Source organism: Phodopus roborovskii, unplaced genomic scaffold (genome assembly GCF_943737965.1).
Source record: "Phodopus roborovskii unplaced genomic scaffold, PHOROB, whole genome shotgun sequence".
Lineage (NCBI taxonomy): Eukaryota > Metazoa > Chordata > Mammalia > Rodentia > Cricetidae > Phodopus > Phodopus roborovskii.
Window position 1 is genome coordinate 11343305 of NW_026126611.1, and position 22078 is coordinate 11365382.

At 43.9% G+C, this 22078-nt stretch overlaps 1 protein-coding gene across 2 annotated transcripts in view; it reads right to left on the minus strand.

The window, feature by feature from the left end:
* Ccdc170 (coiled-coil domain containing 170) overlaps positions 1-22078 on the minus strand; it is a 64191-nt gene that overhangs the window by 20305 nt on the left and 21808 nt on the right. For both annotated transcript variants that reach the window (XM_051206005.1, XM_051206006.1), the window contains exons 4-6: positions 20096-20240; positions 16397-16582; positions 2082-2399 (exon numbers count right to left, since the gene is read on the minus strand). In XM_051206005.1, the coding sequence (XP_051061962.1) occupies positions 2082-2399; positions 16397-16582; positions 20096-20240 (649 nt within the window). The remainder of the gene's footprint in view (positions 1-2081; positions 2400-16396; positions 16583-20095; positions 20241-22078) is intronic.

Below are 22078 nucleotides of genomic sequence, written 5' to 3' on the forward strand. Positions count from 1 at the left end.
CTGCAATTCTAGCCTTATGTGGGGGGAGGATTGGAAGCCAGCCTGGGCTACATAATGAAACCGCTATCTCAAAACCACCACTCCCCAAAAAAGAAAAGATTCAATGAACCCGAAGAATTTTGCAGTTTTGAACAGGGACTGTGAACTTTGTACTAGTTGCTAGTAAGATGAGAAAGTGAAATTTAAAAGCGGGGATGGTGGCTTGCTGATGGAGCTTCCTTCCAAATGGGAGTCCGGGTTCCATTTTCAGTATTGCAAAACAGAAAAAGACATCACTGGGGCTGGGGAAAGTTAACGTGCTCGCTGTGTAAGCCAGAGGGCCAAACATGAGACTCCAGAATTGACATTAAATGTCAATGCCTGTGGGTCTGGTGGCTCACCGGTAATTCCAGCCTGGAAAGGCAGAGAAAGAACTCTCTAGAGCAAGCTGTGTAGTGAGGCTGACCACACCACAGAGCTCTGGAGTTGACTAGACAACCTGTCTCTGAGGAAGAGTCTTGTGATGTACTTCCAGCCTCTACAGCCCATACACCTGCATGGTCTCAGACACAAGCAGGCAGATGCACACACCACACACAGACACATACAAACAGATACATACACACCACACACAGACACATGCAAATAAATACATACACACCACACACAGACACATGCAGACAAAATCATACACACCACACACAGACTCGTGCAAACAAATACACACCACACAGAGACAAATGCAGACAAAACAGACACACTACATACAGACACGTGCAGACAGATGCATATACATCACACACAGACACATGCAAACAGATACATACACACCACACAGAGACATGTGCAAATAGACATACACACTACACATAGGCACGTACACACTGTAAGCATTACAGCTCAGATGGGAAAGTATGGCGGCAGTCGGGAGCCAAGGAATACATCAGTCACAGGGAGTACAAACAGCTTACAGCTCTGCTCCGGGGAAAGGTTTCCCAGTGTAAAAGCTCTGCTCCAGTAGGGAAGGGTATCCCCAGTGAGGTTGTTACAGTTCAGCTCCGGTCTGGAATGTAACAACTCGGCTAGGGAAGGTTGCCCCAGTAAAAGTGTTACAGACCTGCCCCTCTGTGCCTTAGGCGATAAGTTGTTACTTCTCTGCTTTGTTCTACTCAAACAAAAGAAGGTCTCACCGGAACCTCATTCAAGAGATTTGTTGGGAGGGAAGAAACCAGGGGTCTGGAATGTAACAACTCCGCTAGGGAAGGATGCCCCAGTAAAAGTATTACAGCCCTGCCCCGCTCTGTGCCTTAGGCGTTAAGTTGTTACTTCTCTGCTTTGTTCTGCCCAAACAAAAGGTCTCACTCAAACCTCATTCAAGAGATTAGGGAGGGAAGAACCCAGGAGAGTAGAAGCCTCTGCGAGGGTGGAAGAAGACAGCAGGGAAGTGAACAGGCACTGGGTTTACATAGGACTTCTTAGGGGGTGTTAGGGGTGAAGTTCTTCAGGGAGAAGATTTCCAGGGTGGGGATTGGTCAGTTCAGTTCCCTGAGCTCAGATTGGCTAGATCTCATGCTCAGGGATTGGTTGTTTGTTGTTGTTGTTTTGTTTTTTTGTTGTTGTTTTTTGATTTTGTTTTGTTTTGTTTTGTTTTTGCTTAGTTGGTCAGGGGCAGATTTGGCTCTGGTTTAAGGGCCAAAGTGTGTTTCTTTCACTGGCCACCTTTTGGCTCTAATTTCTGGGACGGGCCATATTTCTTTCACTGGCTCTGATTCTATGGCCAAAGTGTGTTATTTTGGCTCTGCTTTGGGTGGCAGGGGAGACGGAAGGAAGAGAAAAAGAAACAGAAAAAGTCATTGATAACGGAAATCAGAAACTATGATCTCAGGGTCTTTGCACAGCTCACACACACCATCATGAGTGAAGGCGTGGGAGAAACAGAGCTCTGCACGGACAGCTCCAACTCTGTCAGTGACTCAGGCCACCCTGGGTACAGCTGAAAGCGGCACAAACATGTTCCATTCCACATAACCTAATTCCAAGACATGGCTGCTGGGTGCCGAGTGAATGCTGAGGAAGTTGTAAGGGTCTCGCGGTCTACTCACCCTGGACTTGCTCTCTTCCTGGATGCCTAGCTCTCGAATCCTCTCCAATATGGCGTCCTCTGTGGACCCAGCCTTATCCAGTCCGCTGCAAAGGAGCACGGCGAGTTTCTCCCTGAAGGAGGAGTTCTGGCTTTGCGAGGCTGCTGCTGCATCCCTGCTGGTCTTCAAGCTGAGGTCCAGATGCTGGCAGTTTTCCCTCAGCTGGTTCAGCTCTTGCTTTGAAGCATCCCAGGCCCGCTGCACAGCAAGCAGCCTCTCTTGGAAGAGCTTGGCTTCCCTTTCCAGGGCCGCTCTTGCGTCCAATGCACTGAGCAAGTCCTGAAAGACGAGGGAATGGAAACAGTAGTGGGTACATCTGTATTTGATGAGGTGTCACTTTAACTCGCTTACCTGTGACTCCAAGAACTTAGGGTTAGGTGTGCACTACAGTTCTATCCTGAGGTCTCTCCACGGCTTCCTAAAGTTACTAAATAAAGTTGTCTGAGCTGGAGAGGTAGCCCAGTGGCTAAGAGCATTAGCGCCCCTTCCAGAGGACCCCAGTTTGATTCCCAGCACCTACACAGTGTCTCATAACCATCTAGAACTCCAGTTCCTGGGGATCTGACACCCTCTTCTAACCTCTACAGGCACCAGGCATGCATGTGGTTTACATTCGTGTAAGCTAAACACACACATAAAAATAAATAAATAAATAATTTTATTTTTTTAAAAAAAAAGCTGTTTGAGGGACTTAGGGTGTGACTAGGTTGGTAGAGTACTTGTCTAGCATGCACAACACCATGTATTCTAGTCCCAACAGCACACAGAAAAGCCCTAGGCTCTGACCCCAACATCTCGGAAAGCCAGGCACAGTAGTGTTACAGCTGAAAACTCAACAATGAGCAGGTGGATGCAGGAAGTTGGAAGTTCAAAGCCATCCTCTGCTAGGCAGCAAATTTAAAGCTAGCCCAGACTACATGGGTCACAGTCTCATCTCAAAAAAAAAAAAAATACTTTAATCCTGTTTTAAGAACTAGACTGGCAGTCTTTTAGAAGTGTCACTCCAGAGGAGAGCTGGGTCTTCCTTCCAGTTCGTTGACTAACTTTTCTCTCAGATAGAGAAAGCAAAAACCGACAGCGCCTGAAGAAGGGAACTGAAAGCCTGAAAGCCTGAAAGCCTGGCTCTGTGTGTGTGTGCGCGCGGAGGGGGGGGGGGGAGGCGTGGAGAGGAGATGAGGGCCACACTTACAAAAAATAGTCTGACAGTGCAACCAGGATGCATCCCTGGTGCACAAAAGGACTTTGGGAGCCCATTCCCCATAGAGGGATACTCCCTTAGCCTAGAGGCAGGAGGGAGGGCCTAGTCCCTACTGCAAATGACTTGACAGATTTTGATGATCCCTCCAGGAAGGCATCACCCTCCCTGTGGAGTGTGGGGTAGGGGGCATGGGAGGGAGGAAGGGAGGGAGAGAGGAAGGGAGGGAGAGGGAACTGGGATCGATATGTAAAATAAGAAAAAATAATAAAAAAAGAAAAATAGTCTTGAAAAATACCATATGTATCCATAGATTAATAATAATAATAATAATAATAATAATAAAATGCAAATGTGTGCCCACTTCTTTATACCCAAACACACAAATTCACATCAAATAAGATCAAACAACTAGTTAACCTGCTTTACAATATACTCTTGGTTAACTAGTTAAGAATGTCTTGGGTTTTTTTTTAATTATTATTATTTAAAATAGAGCTTGGTTAGCTAGTTAAGAATTTCTTGACTTCTTTTTATTTATTTAAAATGGAGCTTGGTTAACTAGTTAAGAATTTTTGGCTTTGTTTATTTATTTATTTAAAAATAGAATGTTAGGAGCAAAAGGCACAAAGAAAAGAGACAACATCCTTGAGCACACACTCACCCAACTTGGACCATTAGCATTTCTGGCTATTAAAATAATACAACCATCATTTTCACATTAGAAATGGTCTCTAAAGGGGATTTACCTCCACCAACATCTAGGAGACAGGAAAAACGGTGAGCTGAAATGCTATTTCCTATTTCACAAAAAGAAATGTAGTATCTCCCCTTTGTTCTTATGGGTTCTAAATCAAATAACTAAACAAGGGCGTCTCAGCCATCCACCCAGAGGCAAGCTAGTTAGGAAAGCCTGCCCCTCGCAGGGTAATAACTCTTCACAGAGCTTTGTCTGTAAAGCATTTTGCTTTTTAGAGTCTTGGTTTCCCCTTTTTCTCTTGAGAAAACCCACTGTTGCTGCTAATTAAATCACAGGCCTTAACATAGAGTCCAGGCTCCTTCAGCAAAGGCACCATTTGTTTAGCACATACAGATCTCTTTCCGATAGGAACATGGTATCTGCCCACTTGCTCAGTGTTGGTGGCCAGGATCGGTGCTGGTGATGATCAATTGGACTCGTGTTTTTCCTTAGAAAACTGATGCCCTATACTCATTGATGGAAGGATAAAAGTCAACCTGAATGACTTCAGAGTCCCAAAGCCATATAGAAAATGACGTATTAGCTTGTATATGAAAAGAAGCCCCCTCATGCACAAGCAGGGCTCTTCTATTGTCAGTAGTGATATCTGAAGTCAACTATTCACAAAAAGCCTTTGAGGTACATTTTTTTTTTTTAATCTATCAGTGCAAGTGAGCAAAGGTGATGGCCACCATGTCCAAAGACCCAAGTTCAACCTCCAGGACCCATATGTTGGAAGGAGAGAGCCAACTCACCTGTAAGTTATCCTCTGACCTCCATACATGCACATAACATGCCAGCAGCACACACAAAAATAAGTAAATAAAACATGATTTTTTTTTATTTAAATCTATCAGATGCTAAAGTGAGGTGGACTTACTGACAAATTGAAGTAGATGAATCAAATGTCATCTAACACCAAAGGCGCACCAAACATAATTAAAATATTTCATCTTTTGAAGAGCGATTCTACCCTACTATCTACTACCAACTTAGTCTAATGCCCTAAAGCAGTGGTTCTCAACCTGTGGGTTGTGACCCCTTTGGTGGCTGCTTAATCAGATATCCTACATATCAGATATTTACATTACAATTCACAACAGTAGCAAAATTACAGTTATGAAGTAGAGTTGAAGTAATTTTATACTTGGGGGTCACCACGACACGAGGAACTGTATTGAAGGGTCACAGCATTAGGAAGGTTGAGAACCACTGCCCTAAAACAAAGCACAGCCTCCTTTTAAATCGAAGCCGCCATCATAATGTCTAACTAAAATCACAAAAGTGGTTTGGTTAATTTTTTTTTTTTCTGGAAACATCCAGCCCAGTGAACTCTAAGATGTTTCTCTATGAAATGAAGAAATCAGAGCCAGCAGAAGCAGACCTTGGGGACAGCCGCTCCCCAGCGCTCTGATTAATCACTCTGGGGCTCAGCGGCACTGTCCTACTGGAAAGAGATGGCCTCGGGACTGCAGATGCAATTACCTGTCCAGTCCCCAGGAGAGGCCCCCGGACTGGAGTCTGGTTGCATGGCTACCCCAAGGACACCCTGAAGCATGAGACATGAGGTGACATGAGCATGGTTAGGCATGACCTAGTGACAACTGTCAGACCACACTGACACGGAAGGAGCAACAAACAACTTCTTTCCCAGAAAGCTCAGAGGTGACCTCCACCGAGGACACATCTGAACACATCTGAAATTCAGGGCAGGCCCTAGGCAGAAGGTGAGGCGTTCAAACATTCTGTAATAATTAAAAAATCTTGCTACACACTTTTAATCCCAGCACCCAGGAGGCAGAAGCAGGTAGATCTCTGTGAGTTCAAGACCAGCCTGTGGTCTACCACAGGAAGTTCCAGGGCAGGGCTACAGAGAAAGACCCTGCCTCAAAAAATATCAAAATAATAGTAGTAGTAGTAGTAGCAGCAGCAGCAGCAATAGACTAGTAGTAGTATTAATAATAATAATAATGATAATGATAATAAACAACTCAGTTCTACTAAGTCACTAAATGAATAATAATGACTTCACAATTACATTTAACAAAACTGTGTACAAATAACATGAAGAACTCAATGAAAGGCAAAAATCTATCTGAAGCAGAGGGGGGGGGGCTCAGTGGGTAGTGTGCCTGTCTCAAAAGCCTAGGAACCTTTTCTTTGAATCTCCAGACACCAATGAAAAAGACAAGAGATTTGCTGGATGGGGGAAAGCAGGCAGATCCCCAGAGCTGGCAGAGCAGCCAGTGTGTCCTAACCAGTGAGCTGTAGGTTCACAGAAAGGTCCTGTCTCAAAAATAAGATAGTGAGCAATTGAGAGGGACAGTCTCCATCAATCTCAAGTCTCCATAGGCACACAAACACATACACACAATCACATACACAATCATACCTCACACACACAAACACATACACAATCATACACACACACACATACACACAATCACATACACAATCATACCTCACACACACACACAATCATGCATGGCATATACACACACAAATACATACACAATCATGCATGATATATACATATACACGAACACATGCACATTCATACATGACATACAACACAAACACATGCACATTCATGCATCACACACGCACAAACACATACACATTTGTGCATGACATACAAATACATACACATTCATACATGGCAAACATGCAAACATAAACACATATGCAATCATGTATGACACACACAGACACACATGCACATTCGTGGATTGCATACACACATAATTGATTCCTATCATGAATTTGCTAATTACAATATGGACTATTTCTTAAAAATACAATTAGTTTTTGTCAGGTGAGAACTTCTGGCTGAAGCTTGATTCCTCCAATTCTAAACTAATTTTATACATTTAAAAAGTCAGTTGTTTAATTCTGCCCACTGCGATTCCCCACAAGCAGGCACACTCGTGTAAACAGGGACAATTGGGGTATATATTTTTCATTTAATACATAACAAAATATAATATGCAAGCATGTTTTAAAACTATAGCTCTGATCCCCAGAACATAAGTATAAGCTAAATTATTAAGTATGGAAGTGACAGATATTCAAAATTATTCAGTTGGAATACATTCTATGTCAATGAGTGACACTACACCTTACAGAATAATGAGTAGAACTGTCTCCCAACACAGGAATAATGATAAGTTTTGAAAGCAAAATTACTTGTTTTATAAGATACAAATTAAAAATAAATATTTTTAATATGAAGAAATCACCTTTAGATCTCTTAGGAGCCAGGTGCAAAGGCGCACACTGACAATCCAGTTTCAACAGACTTTTGTAAGAAGTGCTTAGCCCTGTGTCTTTGTTTTTATTGTTTTGTCTTGTTGGGACAGAATCTTTCTTTGAAACTCTGGCTGGCCTGGAACTTACAATGTAAACCAGGCTAGGCTTTAACTTACCTTGGATCAGTGTAGACCAGACTAGCCCTTAATTTTACCTTGATCCTCCTGCCTCTGTCTCTGTCTGTCTCTGTCTCTGTCTGTCTCTCTCTCCTGGATTATAGAAGAGCATATCACCACAGCCAACAACTTCTACAAATGTCTTGAAATCCAAGCGTACCCCTCCTGTAAGCATCAATGGTCCAACCAAGACAACCTCACTTAGCATGCAAACCACAAAGCTCGTATGTGATCATAAGCTAACGTCAATTCTGGCACAAGTACTAATCCTTGTCAATATATTTGTAGAGAGTAATTTTTGAAACACAAGGATACGTGGTTTCAACTTCTGTTCAGACATTTGTAAAGCCAGCCAGTGGCTATAACCAAGCTCTTCTTTATTAATCTCCTATGCACAGACTTTTAAAGCAGGATCGGTACAGTTTGTGTGGTTCTTTTCCCTACACTTATTCTCCACGTGGTGATTAAGTTTTTATTTTATGGCTGTGGTTTTTAACACTTGGAATTTGGATTTGCACTTTATACACCACTAGTTAATTTTTCTATTAATTCTTTTTTCTATCTATAGAGGTATATGTGAAGAGTTGACTCAAAACAAATGAACAGTTATGACCCTTACCCACCGCCCAGAGAACATCATACTAGAGTACGTGCACAGGAAGACTGGGAAAAGTTCTGAAGTTGTGATCTAGGGGGAGGTTTTCTTGAACTGAAGCATTTACCCTGTGGATGCCTCCAGAGAGCGGAAGGCTGCAGCGCAGTTAAAGAGGATTTGCTTTGTTCGTCTCTAACACGTACCCACAGATGTTAATGATGCTTCGCTGCTGAGCTACATTTTACTTCAGATGAACCGGCCTTTTCCAAATCAGAGCTGTCCTGATGGCATTGTGTATGCTGAGAAGGACAGACGTAGCTTAAGTTTGAAAGCCTCATTATCAGCCAACTCAGTGCTGGCTGACCGTAGATTTCTCTGCGCCAGAAGCCACTGTGTTCCTGGCCTGCGCTGTAGAGCTGAAACACTGCCCTGGGCTGGTCACTCTGTGCCTGGAAGACCACAGACAGTTCCCACTGGACCTTTTCCACAGAATGCCATGGGTTCTATCATGGCTAAGAGCAGACCCACAATGAGAAATATTGTACTGTGGAATCTTTAAACACTATTCTGGTTTTAAATTTTTAGAATGACCCTAAAGATGAACCATCTAATAAACTTTAATTAAAAGAAAAATCAGAATGTAAACCTTGACAGTGTCGATACAATAAAAGGGGGGGGGGAAGTGAGAGGATTGAACTTTTCCTGTTTTGTGGCCAGGGGTACAATCAACAAACAGCCCTCTGCTCTTCCATACATCATTCCTTGCCTCGGTGTCTGTTTGTTTGTTTGTGGGGTTTTGTTTTGTTTTTCTTTTTGGTTGGTTTGGTTTGGTTTTTCGAGACAGGGTTTCCCTGAGTAGCCTTGACTGCCCTGGAACTCACAATGTAGACCATTTTGGCCTCAAACTCACATCCATCCATCTGTCTCTGCCTCCCCGGGTGCTGGGATTACAGGTAATACCATTATTGATTATACTCTGGTGTTCCAGGAACAATTGTAACTTTGACCTCAAGAGCAGGTGTTATAATTGTGTCTGTTTCCAAGCTAATTCCCCTCTGGAGAGTAGAAACTCCTCAGCCTCTTAGACAACACTAAAAGGGTCCAAATAAAGAGCATTGGCAAAACTCTTGGGCTGCTTAGCCAAAGGAAGAGACTTAGAAATGCCTTAGAAATATTTACAATGTTGCCAAAGGGATTTCATCTAGGCCTGGTAGCACAGGCCTGAAATCCTAGCTACTTAGGAGTCTGAGAAGGGGTCAAGATTTGCCTAGGATATGGAATGCATTCATTTCCAGCCTGGGCAATTTAACAAGATCCGGTCTCCAAGAATTATTTTTCTAAGTTAAAAAAATGTAGTGTGTGTGTGTGTGTGTGTGTGTGTGTGTGTGTGTGTGTGTGTGTGTGTGTGTGTGTCTGAGGTGCCTTACATGAATGAGGCCATAGACTCAATCTGCAGAACTGTTTTATTAAAAAAAAAAAAAAAAAGGAGGAGCAGAAGATAAGGAAGGGGAGGGAGGAGAGGAGAGGAGAGGAGAGGAGAGGAGAGGAGAGAGAGGAGGAGAGAGAGGAGAGGAGAGGAGAGGAGAGGAGAGAAGATATTTCCGTTTACTCTGTGAAGTAAAACACCACCTCTCTTGTTGGGGAGCTGCCCCAACTGGAACTACAGGAACATGGGGACTTTCTACCCCAGGGGGAGCTCAAAAAAGGGCTAGACACCAGGTAGTATGGGAAACGTTAAAGACAAGTCTTAAAAGCTTGCCTAGCATACACAAGGCCCTGGGGTCAATCTCCAGAACTGCCAAAAAGACAGCAATAAATTAGAATAATAAAATATGCCAAGCATGGCATATGCCTTTAACCCCAGTGCCTGGGAGGCAGAGGCAGATTGATCTCTGTGAGTTTGAGCCTAGCCTGGTCGATATAGCCTAGCCCCAACTAGCTTCATAATGAAACCTTATGTCAAAATAAGTAACTAATGATAATTCATATTTCCTATGAGAGCTGGAGCCGAGATAGGAGATTGCTTGAAGGTTTCTTCCAACATGGCATATGGTATTAGATAGCTTTAGTCTCCTTAGTGATCTATGTCTAATCGTTTCTCACTTCCAGGAACTATTCTGCCTGCCTCTTCAAATACTCTCCTGTTTATTTTAATCTCTAGGTAAAAGTGAGTCATAAAGAGAGAGAAACAAAAATAGCTTGTGTACCAGATGTACACTGAGTACTGCATGGATGTTACAGTTTGTTCTCTGTAGCTGTGGCTTCCACATTCATGGATCCAACCAACAACATGCCAAACATATGCAGAGAGGAAATTAAGTGCAGACCTTTTCCTTATAAATTCTTGCTAAATAATAAGTTTGTGTGGTATTTTGATTCTATGAAGTATTACAAGTAACTTAGAGATAATCTAAAATCTTTGAGACGATATGTATACTAAACTATAGTATTTTACATAATGACTTGAACATCCACACATTTTTGCTATCCATGGGGCATCCTGGATTGGAGTCCCCACAGATATCAAGAGATCATTAACTATAACTTAACACTAAAAATATGTATAAGATACGGCCTTAACTAGTTTTTCTACTTCACGGATAATTTTAAAGGAAGCCAGAGGTTCAAAAGGTAAAGATGCATGCCTGAGAGGGACTTCATAGTCAAATGATTCTGGAGTCAGAGCCAAAGTCCCAGCAATAGCAGGTGGTAGTGGCAGGTGCACTTAATCCCAGCACTCGGGAGGCAGAGGCAGGTGGATCTTTTTGAGTTCAAGGCCAACCTGGTCTACAGAGTGAGTTCCAGGACAGCCAAGGCAACATATAGGAACAACATGTCTGGAAAAGGAACAACAAATCTGACAAGCGACTCAAGAGAGGAAAGGTTTCTTTTTCCCACTCACAGTTTAAGGGTGTGGTCCATCATGTTGGGGAAGTCAGTGAGTGGAGGCTTGAAGCAAGTGGTCACATTGCATATACAATGTGCTCAGCTAGCTTTTTCCTGTGTACAGTCCAGGACCCAAGCCTAGGGAATAGTGCCACCCATCTCTAGCGTGGCTTTTCCAATCTCAATTAACCTAATCAACGTAGTCTCTCATGAAATTGCCGAGGCTACACAATCCCTCCAGGTGGCCCCTGAGGCTTGCCTAATAGGGGAGTCCAGATCCTGAGAAGTAGACTATTAGCACAGCTACTAGAGCCTGCTTCTTAACTCCTCTGCCCTCCATGTTAGGCTCTGCTCTCCACACCACTTGAACGTAGCATAATGAAGATAATAGTCCAGAAGGGTCATCATTACAAACCTAGGCATGTCTGGGTCCAAAAACAGTACCAGTCCCCTAGCTTCTTCATTCTAATCAAGAAAATATGATGTGTTAAATAAAAGAGGCTATTTAAAGTACAATGTGTGTATTTAACATCTAGGCTCTAGGAAAGGTGTTATGGCTTGTTTGGTCAAAGTGACTGCTTTTAACGAAGTTGGATTTTTTTTTAAGACAACAAAAATACAAAGTAGCAACCTTTGACGGTTTTTAAAACACAGTGGTGCAGCTGAGGGGTACATGTGCTTAACAGGCATGTTCTCTCCGCTTCCATTCCCAGAACACAGACACACAAAATAACTGCCGAGGGTTCCCCAAATAATATATTCGCCACACATGATAAATCAGCTGGATTCTTTTCCCTTGGAGACAGGGACTCTTAATATGGAGATCAGACTGACCACTTACTAGCAGAGATCCTCCTGCCTCTGCCTCCGGGACGCTGAGATTAAAAGTGTGCACCATCACACTTGGCTCTTAGTAAGCTCTTTAAGCAAAGCAATAAAGCTACATTTCTGTAGACACGGCACCCCAGCTGTGCAGCCTGTCCCATACATCTGGATTTTCCTAATGGAACAAAGTTTCCTACCTCAAAACCCAAGCTCTGCAACGCAGCTGGAGGCTTTCTGAGGACGTTAGCATGTCGGTAAAAGCACTGGGCAGTAGTTTTGATAGTAAATCATCAGAGTAACAGTTCCATGAATGAGCACTTGATTAAAGCCCTTAGGGTTTTTACTGCCCATATTTTTATTTTACAATTTTTATGAGGTTGGCAGAAACCTGGAGCCAAAGTGCATGAGTTTCCAGAGCCGTTCCCAAGACACTTATATAAGAAAGGGAACTGGGTTCTGTTTTCCTATCTCAGGTAATATTTGACATGCTTTCTCCATCATTTCCTGCTAATGTCCAGAGACACTTTGTGAACGTTAACACGCACTGAGGAGATTGTGTGCTGCCTATTATGGTTCTTCCACTAAAAAATAATCCCAACCAACACACACACACACACACACACACACAAGCACGCACGCACGCACGCACACGCGCGCGCATGCACACACACACACACACACAAGCACTCACGCACGCGCGCGCGCGCATGCACACACACACACACACACACACACACAAGCATGCACGCACGCACGCGCCCGCACACACACACATAGGATGATACTGTGGCTGCCATGCAAAAAGGATGATTGACAGAGGCAGAGCTCTGTGGCAATGGGGGTTCAGGTCCTAGCCTTGCCACATGATGGCTGTATGAACTAGAAGAAACCACACAATCTCACTGAGCAATTAGCACTGTTACTGTGGTATGGTAAATGTGTAGGAAGTGAGTATGCCTGCCGGATAAAGTATGGCCTCCAAGCACCATTCCTTGACAAGTAGAACCTCAACTCTCTAGGGAATTGGGAGGCGTGGGCTCCCAATTTCAAGTAAGCCCAGGAGAACTGCCTGTGTGCTGAAGACAATGAAGTGTTAGACAAGAGCCAAGGCGCAGGAGTACAAGGGCCACACGTTCGGAAAACTGGGGACACCATCAAACAAACCGGACAGTCAGACAACAAAAACAAAAAATGACGTATAAGAATGAAAAAGAAGCTGTCTTTATAGAAGTATAAACACTCATGCATTCAGAGCTTTGCTCTGAATTATGGATCCTTGAAGAAAAACAAGAGAGCAAGTGAGAGAGAGAGGGAGAGACAGAGGGAGGGACGGAGGGAGGGACGGAAGGAGAGCTAGCAGCTGACTTAGGAGGAGTTAGAAATGTATAAATTATCACCTTGCCACCTCTGAGAGGACAGTTAACCAAGGCAAGATTTGAGGGATGTTAACATCAAGAAGAATAAGACAAGAATATGGCTTCATGGTAGACCAGTTGCCTAACGTGCATGAAGTCATAGGTTCAATTCCAGGTACCACAAACAAAAAGCAAGAAACGACCTCATAATTGTTAACCCGCAGACATCTTAGATAACTGTCTGTCTATCCATCTATCAACTATCTCTGCCTCCCTACCTCCCTCTTTCTCTCCCTCTTTTCTTCCCTCTACCTTGCCCCCTCCTCTGTACCATGTGAGGCACAGAAAAAAAAAAAAAAAACCTACATTTATTAGCATAGACGAGAACCTTAGCAGAACTCAGCCGCGCCGGTACCTGACTTTGTATTTCCAACTTACTGTTTCATTTCCCTATAGCGTTTTGTTTGTTTGTTTTTGTTTTGTTTCTTTTGTGGTACTGGGAATCCAACCCAAGACCTTGTACAGCTGGACTCACGTGCTCTCACTGCGCGGAATCCCCAGACTCGCCTGTAGCATTTTGTTCTAGCGGCACAAACTGTTCAAGACAAGAAGCTGATGACAATGTCAGTCTTTGCTCTCCCCCCCCCTCCCGCGAGGAAGTCCTGGGGGAGCAAAGCCAATGGTAAGAGGATTTGTTCACGAAGATAACTGGAAGTAATTAGGAATAGCCATCATTACTGTGGAATAACTAGAAATTATCATTACTGCGGATCACTGTCAGACCCAGTGATGTGTAAGGAAGAAGGGGCCTCCTTCACACGCTAACGCCACGTCCATCATTCTTCTCAGCCTGGAGACCACCAGGCCTTCCTCCCTCACGGAGCCTCTCTGGGACACCCAGTCACTACCTAATCAGTAAGTCCCAGTCTGTGACTAGAGCCACCGCCCTAACTGGCTGCGCTAACTCACTTTAGCTTTTGAAAGTGAATGGTTATTATTAATCCAATAGTGAATTTCTTCATCATATACCTTAAAACATAATTAAAAGATTACACAGTGTTGCCAGGTGGTGGTGGCTCATGCCCTTAATTAATCCCAGCACTCGGGAGGCGGAGGCAGGTGGATCTCTGTGAGTTCGAGGCCAGCCTGGTCTACAAGAGCAGGACAGCTTCCAAAGCCACAGAGAAACTCTGTCTCGAAAAAACAAACACTAAAGATTATACAGTGTTAAACATACAGTGTTTAGTCTCACACTCAAACAAGTTCTAGCTAGTTGGAAAAGACCAAGCTATTCATTGCGTAAATAAAAGTTTATAATTAGGAGCCATTTCCTTTGGTTGACACCTCTCAGAATTACTACTGTGTCCATATACTTGGATCCATCAAGTCTTATAGGATTTCGTTTTATATACCAGATGACACATGCAGCTTGAATAAAAAAATGTCCCTCATAGGCTCATGTGTTTGAACACCTGGTGCCCAACTGGAAGGTTCAGGAACGCAGGAGGTAGCGCCCTCCTGGAGGAAGTATGTCATGGGGGTGGGGTTTGAGGCTTTATAGCAGCCCCCACTTCCTGTTTCCTCTCTTTCTGCTTCCTGTGCATGGATGACCGAGGACAGTTCTCTTCCTGACCATTAGGTGGCCTCTCAACCCTGCCACCATGCTTTCTGTCCATCGTGGCCCATAAATGAAGCCTTTCTCCCCAAAACGGCCTTTGTTAGAACACGCTATCGCAGCAACAGAGAAGCAACTGATGTAATTCTTCGCAATGGCCTTACTGATAACAGTGTGCAGTGTATTGTCCTTTTACTAAAAATAAGCATACACGTGTGATACACAGAGGGATACCTTCATACACATTATACATATACACAATGAGCAGTTCCAGAAGGATATAGCGTTCGTTTAATGTGTTTGCTTTTGTCTTTATGGATAGAATGGCTTGGATTATTTGTGCACAAACAAGAGGATTTACATCTGGATCCCCAACATCTGTGCAAGAAGCCAGGTGTGGAGGGGGGGAGGAGAGGGGGAAAGAGAAAGGGGGGGAAGACAGAGGGAGAGCACACACCACCATAATCCCAAAAGTGAAGACAGGATTCTGAGAGCCTTCTGGCCACCCAGTTTGACCAGTTTGTGAGCTCCTGTTTCAGCGGGAAACCCTGTTTCAAAAAAATAAGGTGGGGGCAGACTCAGCCAACGCTTCCTTTTCCTAGAAGCCACCAAAATGGCTGAAGTGGAGTAGAAGAAGAAACGGACCTTCTGCAAGTTCACCTACCGCGGAGTGGGCTTGGACCACTGCTGGGCGTGTCCTGTGAGCCACTGATGCAGCTGGACAGAGGCGACACCTGAACCGTGACCTGCGGCTGCGGGAGCAGCACTCCTTACTCAAGCGCCTGAAAAAGGCCAAGGAGGAGGCGCCGCCCATGGAGAAGCCAGAGATGGTGAAGACCCACCTGAGGGACATGATCACCCTGCCCGAGACGGTAGGCAGTATGGTGGGCGTGTACAACGGCAAGACCTTCAACCAGGTGGAGATCAAGCCAGAGATGATGGGCCGCTATCTGGACGACTTCTCTATTACCTACAAGTCTGTGAAGCTCGGCCAGCCTGGCATCGGTGCCATTAACTCCTCTCCTTCAAGTAACTGGCCAAAAAAGACTCATGTATTAAAAGAAAAGAAAAAATAAAGTGGGGAGAGATAAAGCAAGACACCCATTGTTAACCCCATCATCAACCTCTGTGACCCCCCCACCTGAGCACACACAGGCACACACACAATTAATTAAATAAATAAAGGAATTATAAGAAGTTTCCCCAGGAGGATAAGTGGCTGCCTAGGAAGAGAGAGGAGAGGGAGGGATCATCATTTAATATCTTTTGTACAATTAGAACTTTGTGTCTTTTAAACGCATTGCCTATTTGCTCAAAAATCTAAGACTTGAATATGAAAACCATCATTATTATCTAATCATAGCAAGCCATCCAGCCTACAAATCCCTTAAAGCACTCTGTATTTTTTTTTTTTTTTTTTTTTTTTTTTTGCAATTAGAAATACGTAGCTAGTATGTATAAAAAGGATATATCAAATATCAAACATCCTACGGGAATCACTTATCCCCACAATGCCTCCACCCCTCCTGCAAAGAGCAGCCCTTTGGAACAGTAGCCCATAGATTCAGGGCGCTCACAGACATCTATGCCCCCATGTCTGCTCTGTGAGCCCGGCACAGAGGCACCTCCAGCACACTGTACCTGATTCAGCTTGTCTTTCTCCATGGCCCAGGAGGCAGCTCTTTTCTGCTCCCTGCTGACTTCCGCCGCCAGCCTTGAGATCGTTTCTCTGTTAGCTTTTGCCTCCATCTCATGGACATTTATAGTCTCTTCAAGAGTCATGATTTGTCCTTTCAGGAATGTGTATTCTTTGCACAGCTCTCTAAGCTGAAGAGAAAGAAATTAACGCTGTGCTTTTATAAAGGAAAAATACACAGACAGTTCCGCCCACTTTCTCCAAGCAATTCACAACCTATAGCCTAATGAGGTTGTGAACTGACAAAACTTTGAAAACAGCAGACACAAAGAGTCACATTTTCGAAGGCAGCCTCTAAACGCCACTGTTTGCAGACCCAGTGGTCAAATTAAAATTATTCAAAGGAGGCCACAAGGCAAGGATGATGGGAGGTGAGTAAGTGTAGATTGAGTGAAGGCTAGGCTAGGGGGATGGCAAAGGTCAGTGACCAAGAGAGCCATCCTCAGCCCACATCCTCAGCCCACATCCAATTGCACCTACTGTGTGCAAGGTGCTGGCTTGCGGTGGGGATGGGGTGGGCCCTGCAAAGAAGGCAGAGCAGTTGTGTCTGTGAATAGCTTCCTAAGTAACTGGGAGCATCCTATGAAGCGTGATAAAAACGGTTGCCATGGGGGGGTTAGCGTTCACAGGGCTTTCTGCTTTCCGTGCTGTGCATTGAGAAAAGTTCCCTGGAAGCATTTGCAAGCCTCACTAGCCATACAGATAAGCTCACTCTGCAGGGCCACGACAATGCCTGTAACGGGACTTGAAACCCCAGACAGTATGGTCAGTGCCTGTGTTTTGATCACCGATGGAAGTGACACATCTCAGTCCCTGCACTTGGTACCATTTCACGACTCAATTCTGTCCCTCGCTCTTGAACACTTCCTCACGTTCCCCGCACTCACTTCCCAGCATCCATCTACGTCAAACCCCCGGAGTGGCCCCAGGCTGCCTAAGCCAGCTTCCCAAACCTCTGGCATCCTTTATTCCCTAACCCTGCATCACAAGGTGATTTTCTTCGAAGAACCTTTCTCCGGATAGGGTGGCGATACAGTTGCTCACCTTGGTACCATCTCAACCCCATAACAATGAAAGAAGGGTGTTTCCCCAAGGGCGTAGAATTAATTAGTCTGGTGTCATTCACTGCCACATCCCCAGAACAGTGCCCAGCATGTACTGTACACTCAGCAAACACTGGCGAAGTGTATGCATGAATATCGAGGAAATTATTAAGAATGCTTCCTAGCCAGGTGTATTGATGCATCTTAAATCCCAGAACACAGAAGGCAGAAGTAGATGGATCTCTTTGAGTTCAAGGCCATCTTATTTATACAGAGAGCTCGGGGCCATCCAGGGAGACATACTGAGACCCTGCCTAAGTATGGGAGATAGTGGAGAAATGGATCAGTAGTACTGATCTCCCAGAGGACCCAAGTTTGGATCTCAGAACCCAAATCAAACAGCTCATAATTACCTATAACTCCAGCTCCAGAGCATCCGACGCCTTCTTCTGGACTCCAAGCACATGAGCACATACCCCCACATACATGTACACACACACACACACACACACACAAAATTAAATGTTTTGAAAACTAAAAGAGTACTCATTATATACATCCTTGTTGCAAGGGTCACTTGGAGAATCCCTGGGGCCACTGAGAAGGAAGGGGGCAAGGAACTATGAACACGTGACTCCCTTGTGGCTTCTGGGGAAAGCAATGGGTAAAACGGAGTAATGTGATTTAGGACTGGCTAGAATGAATACTCTAGGACTGGTGTGTGTGTGCGTGTGTGTGTGTGTGTGCGTGTGTGTGCGTGTGTGTGTGCATGTGTGTGCGTGTGTGTGTGCGTGTGTATGTGTGTGTGTGCGTGTGTGTGTGTGTGTGTGCATGTGTGTGTGTGTGTGTTGTTCTTCAGAGCCGTCTGATACCTAGCTGTGAGATGAGCAGAGCAGCAGGACAGCAGGACAGTGGCCAAGAGCGGAAGGTCTAGGAGATGGCGGAGGAGTGGACTCTGCCGCCCACGGGAATCATCCACCATTTGCACAAGCTGGCTGATTTCAGGAGGAATGGGCTCTCCTGGTAGGTAAGGGGCAAAGCGTTGGGAATATAGCAAACAAAGTGGCGCGATTAGCAGACATCCTGCTGGTATACAGTGAGGTCGTCAGTAGTGGAGGGAAGGGATTCATTCCCAAAGGTGGAATTTCTAAGCACCCTGTTGCTCTGCCCGCCACCCGGCTTCTGAAGCAAATGAGTCCCAAACCACACCAAAAAGTAGACTCCTGCAAGTGATCTCCTAGTCCTATATTAACTAGGAGGAGTGGGAGCATCTGACACCCATGAGAGTCCCTGACTAAATCAGAGTGAATCCACTCGCAGAGGACACTGTGGGAGCTGACTCGTGGACAACTGGGAGGTAACTTTTAAGAGTGGCCGTATGACTTGTCTGTCAGGACACAAGGACACAAAAACGTTTATGAATGAACAGACACCTGAGTGAATCACTATGTATCAAGGCAAGTGCTGCATTAGAATTACTAATCCCTGCCTTTAATAGCAATGTGCCGCAGGGTAAGATTTTACTAGTTCTAGTGTAAAAGGTAAAAGTACTTTAGAACTATGTCCAGCTTTTTACTCACTGCATCCGCCCAAAATGACAGAGTCGGGGGGGGGGGGGAATGTTTTATTAAGTACACTGCAAAGGGGGCAGCAGCCTGGGCAGTAACAAAATTACAGCCTAAGCCCACATCCTTCCACTTTGTGCCACGTGTATCTAGCCCTGTTCTCATGTTTGAAGGATACAAGATAGGATGGGAACCTGGGGAGAAACAGAAGGGAGGCCACAAGAAAACACTTAATTTGCAAATGCACGATGAAATCTAATGCTGCATGTCTTCATTTAAAGGTGTTAATGAAAATTAAGACATTAATGTTTTGTATATCTGATTTTGCGTGTGTGTGTGTGTGTGTGTGTGTGTGTGTGTGTGTGTTTGTAACTGAACGAAAAGCTTCATGCAGAAACGTATCATTGCGATAGTTAATTACATTTGAATGTCTAAATGCATTTTAGACAAAGTAATTAGCCCCTAATCTCAAACAGTACTAGTGAGGATTCTAGGGTTGAAGCTAAAAGGGGTGATGTGGTCTATCCTGGCCTACACCGTTAATTAATGCTTCCTTTGGACTACTGTCCCAGACTCCCGCCACCCCTAGAGACAACCAACGCACTTCCCTTTCCTGTCACGCCAGACCAACCCTGCTATGGAGCAATCTTTGTACACTGTAAACGTGTACTGCTGTCATTATTAATAAAAGGCTGATTGGCCAATAGCTGGGCGGGCAGGGAATGGGTGAGAGAGCCGCCTGACACAGAGAGAATGCTGGGAAGAGGAAGGGCAGAGTTGGGAAGTCCCCCAGCAGTCACAGAGGGAGCAGATGAATGTGCCATGCTAATAAAGGTGCCACCACGTGGCAGAGTGTAAATAAGGGACATGGATTAACTTAAAACTCAAGAGCTAGTTAGTAATCAGCCTGAGCTATTGGCCGAGCATTTGTAATTATATAGTAAGCCTCTGAGTGATTGTTTGAGTGTCTGCAGGACAGGAGCCCTCTGCCTACATGACCCTGTGTGTATAGTGCCTTTACCCTGCATGCAAATACCTTTAAAATCAAATCTTCATCAGATGCTCCCTCGTGCTTCTTGTCTAGACTCCAGCAGTCACAAAGCTCAGTCCGAAATTCCTCATGTCTCCGGAGATTCTCTAAGCCTAGTTTCTTAGACTCCTCATTTTCCTTTAAGCAGTTCCTATCAAAAAACAACCAAACAAACAAAAAGCAAATAAATCAAGAGTTAACACTATGGCAGACATGAAGGCAAGCACTAGTTCACACACAGACTCTCTGCCATGTGTGTGGTCACAATCCACAAGCCATGGAGCCTCTCGTGGGGCCTCCAAGGGGAGGAGAATGGCACTGTGGGGATGCTAGGAAACCAAATTTCATCTTCTCTTTGGACATTATGTGGTGATCGATACGGTTCACAGCCAAGTGAAACTGATAGACACATACACATACATACATACATACAAAGATACTATCTAAAGCAGAAGAAATATTCAGAAAGGAACAATACAAGCAGCCATGCAGAGAGAATCTTTAGCATATTGGCAATGTATAGACAGTGACAAGTCAAGGAAATGTCAGGTATTTGGTCTCCAACAGGTTTGTTGAAACAGCCCAGTGAATCCCCGATACTTCACATGTTCAGTAATGTCATCAAAAAACAGACATACTTTTAAGGCAAATTAGAATCATCTCAGCAATTTGGTGTCATTTTTCAGTATTCTAGACAATAATCATGATTATTGCTTTCTTTTTCCCATGTTAGGTGTTTACTGCAAAATTTTTGACTCTATTCAAAGATTAACAAAGCACGTAATTGCATGTACTCAAAAGCATATCATATTTCCATTTAGGAAACTGCATTAATAAATGACTAGTGTTGGTCTATCTGTAGTTTCTGCACGTATGAAAAGCACAATGCCTGTCATGGCTCTGACAGATCTGCCTACGTGACCCCACACACTGGACACAAGATTTCAACATCACAGCTCTATTGCAAAGGTCATTAAACTATGTCCATAGCTATTTGCTTCTTAACTGACCCAACCAAGTTCCAAGAATCTATGCTAAGGAAATAATCACATAAAATGTATAAATAAGAGTGTCCACAGATGTCATGTTCAGATCGTTTTATAGTGAACTTTTTAATGAAACTAATCTGAGTAACTAGTTTTGAGTAAATAGAGTTTTTAACATTTATTCATTTATATTTTATGTGCATGGGTGTTTCCCTGCTTGTATGTATATTGTGCCACATGTGTGTCTGGTACCCATCAATTTCAGAAGAGGGCACTGGATCCTCCGGAACTGAAGTTATAAACAGACAATTGTGAGCTGCCATGTGGGTGCTGGGAACCAAACCTGCTTCCCTGAAAGAGCTGGAAGTGGTCCTAACTACTGAGTCATCTCTCCAGATCCCCATCAAGCTATTTTAGAAGTGGAATATAAAAAGCCATGAAGATGATGAACTAGGCCGGGCAATGGGTGGCGCACACCTTTAATCCCAGCACTTGGGAGGCGGAGGCAGATGGATCTCTATGAGTTCAAGGCTGAAAGTTCCAGGACAGTCTCGAAAAAACAAAAAACAAAACAAACAAACAAAAAGACGATGAATTAAATAACATTTTAAAACATCAACAATGTATTAGTCAGTAAAAGTCTATATTATATAGTGCAATTCGGGCAAAATGATCTGTCTATTCAAAAAATGTTATTTAAGATTTCCCATAAGAAAAGATTTTGAGAAATTTCAATTTCTTCTTGAGAATGTCTGCATTGAAAGGGTGTTTTTACAATAAGTATATGATATTTGTATTATGCGTTTATATTATAGTAGAAAATAAATGACCATAACTGCTCTGGATCCTAACAAGATGTGAAAGATGCAGATGTAAGCAAAATAGAAAAAAATCCTTTGCCCTGTGGAGTTCATGTTCCAGTTGGAAAGACTGATCAAAATATTAATCCGTGTAAAGTAATGAAAGAGAGAAAGGAGGAAAGGAAGGAGGGAGGGAAGGAGAG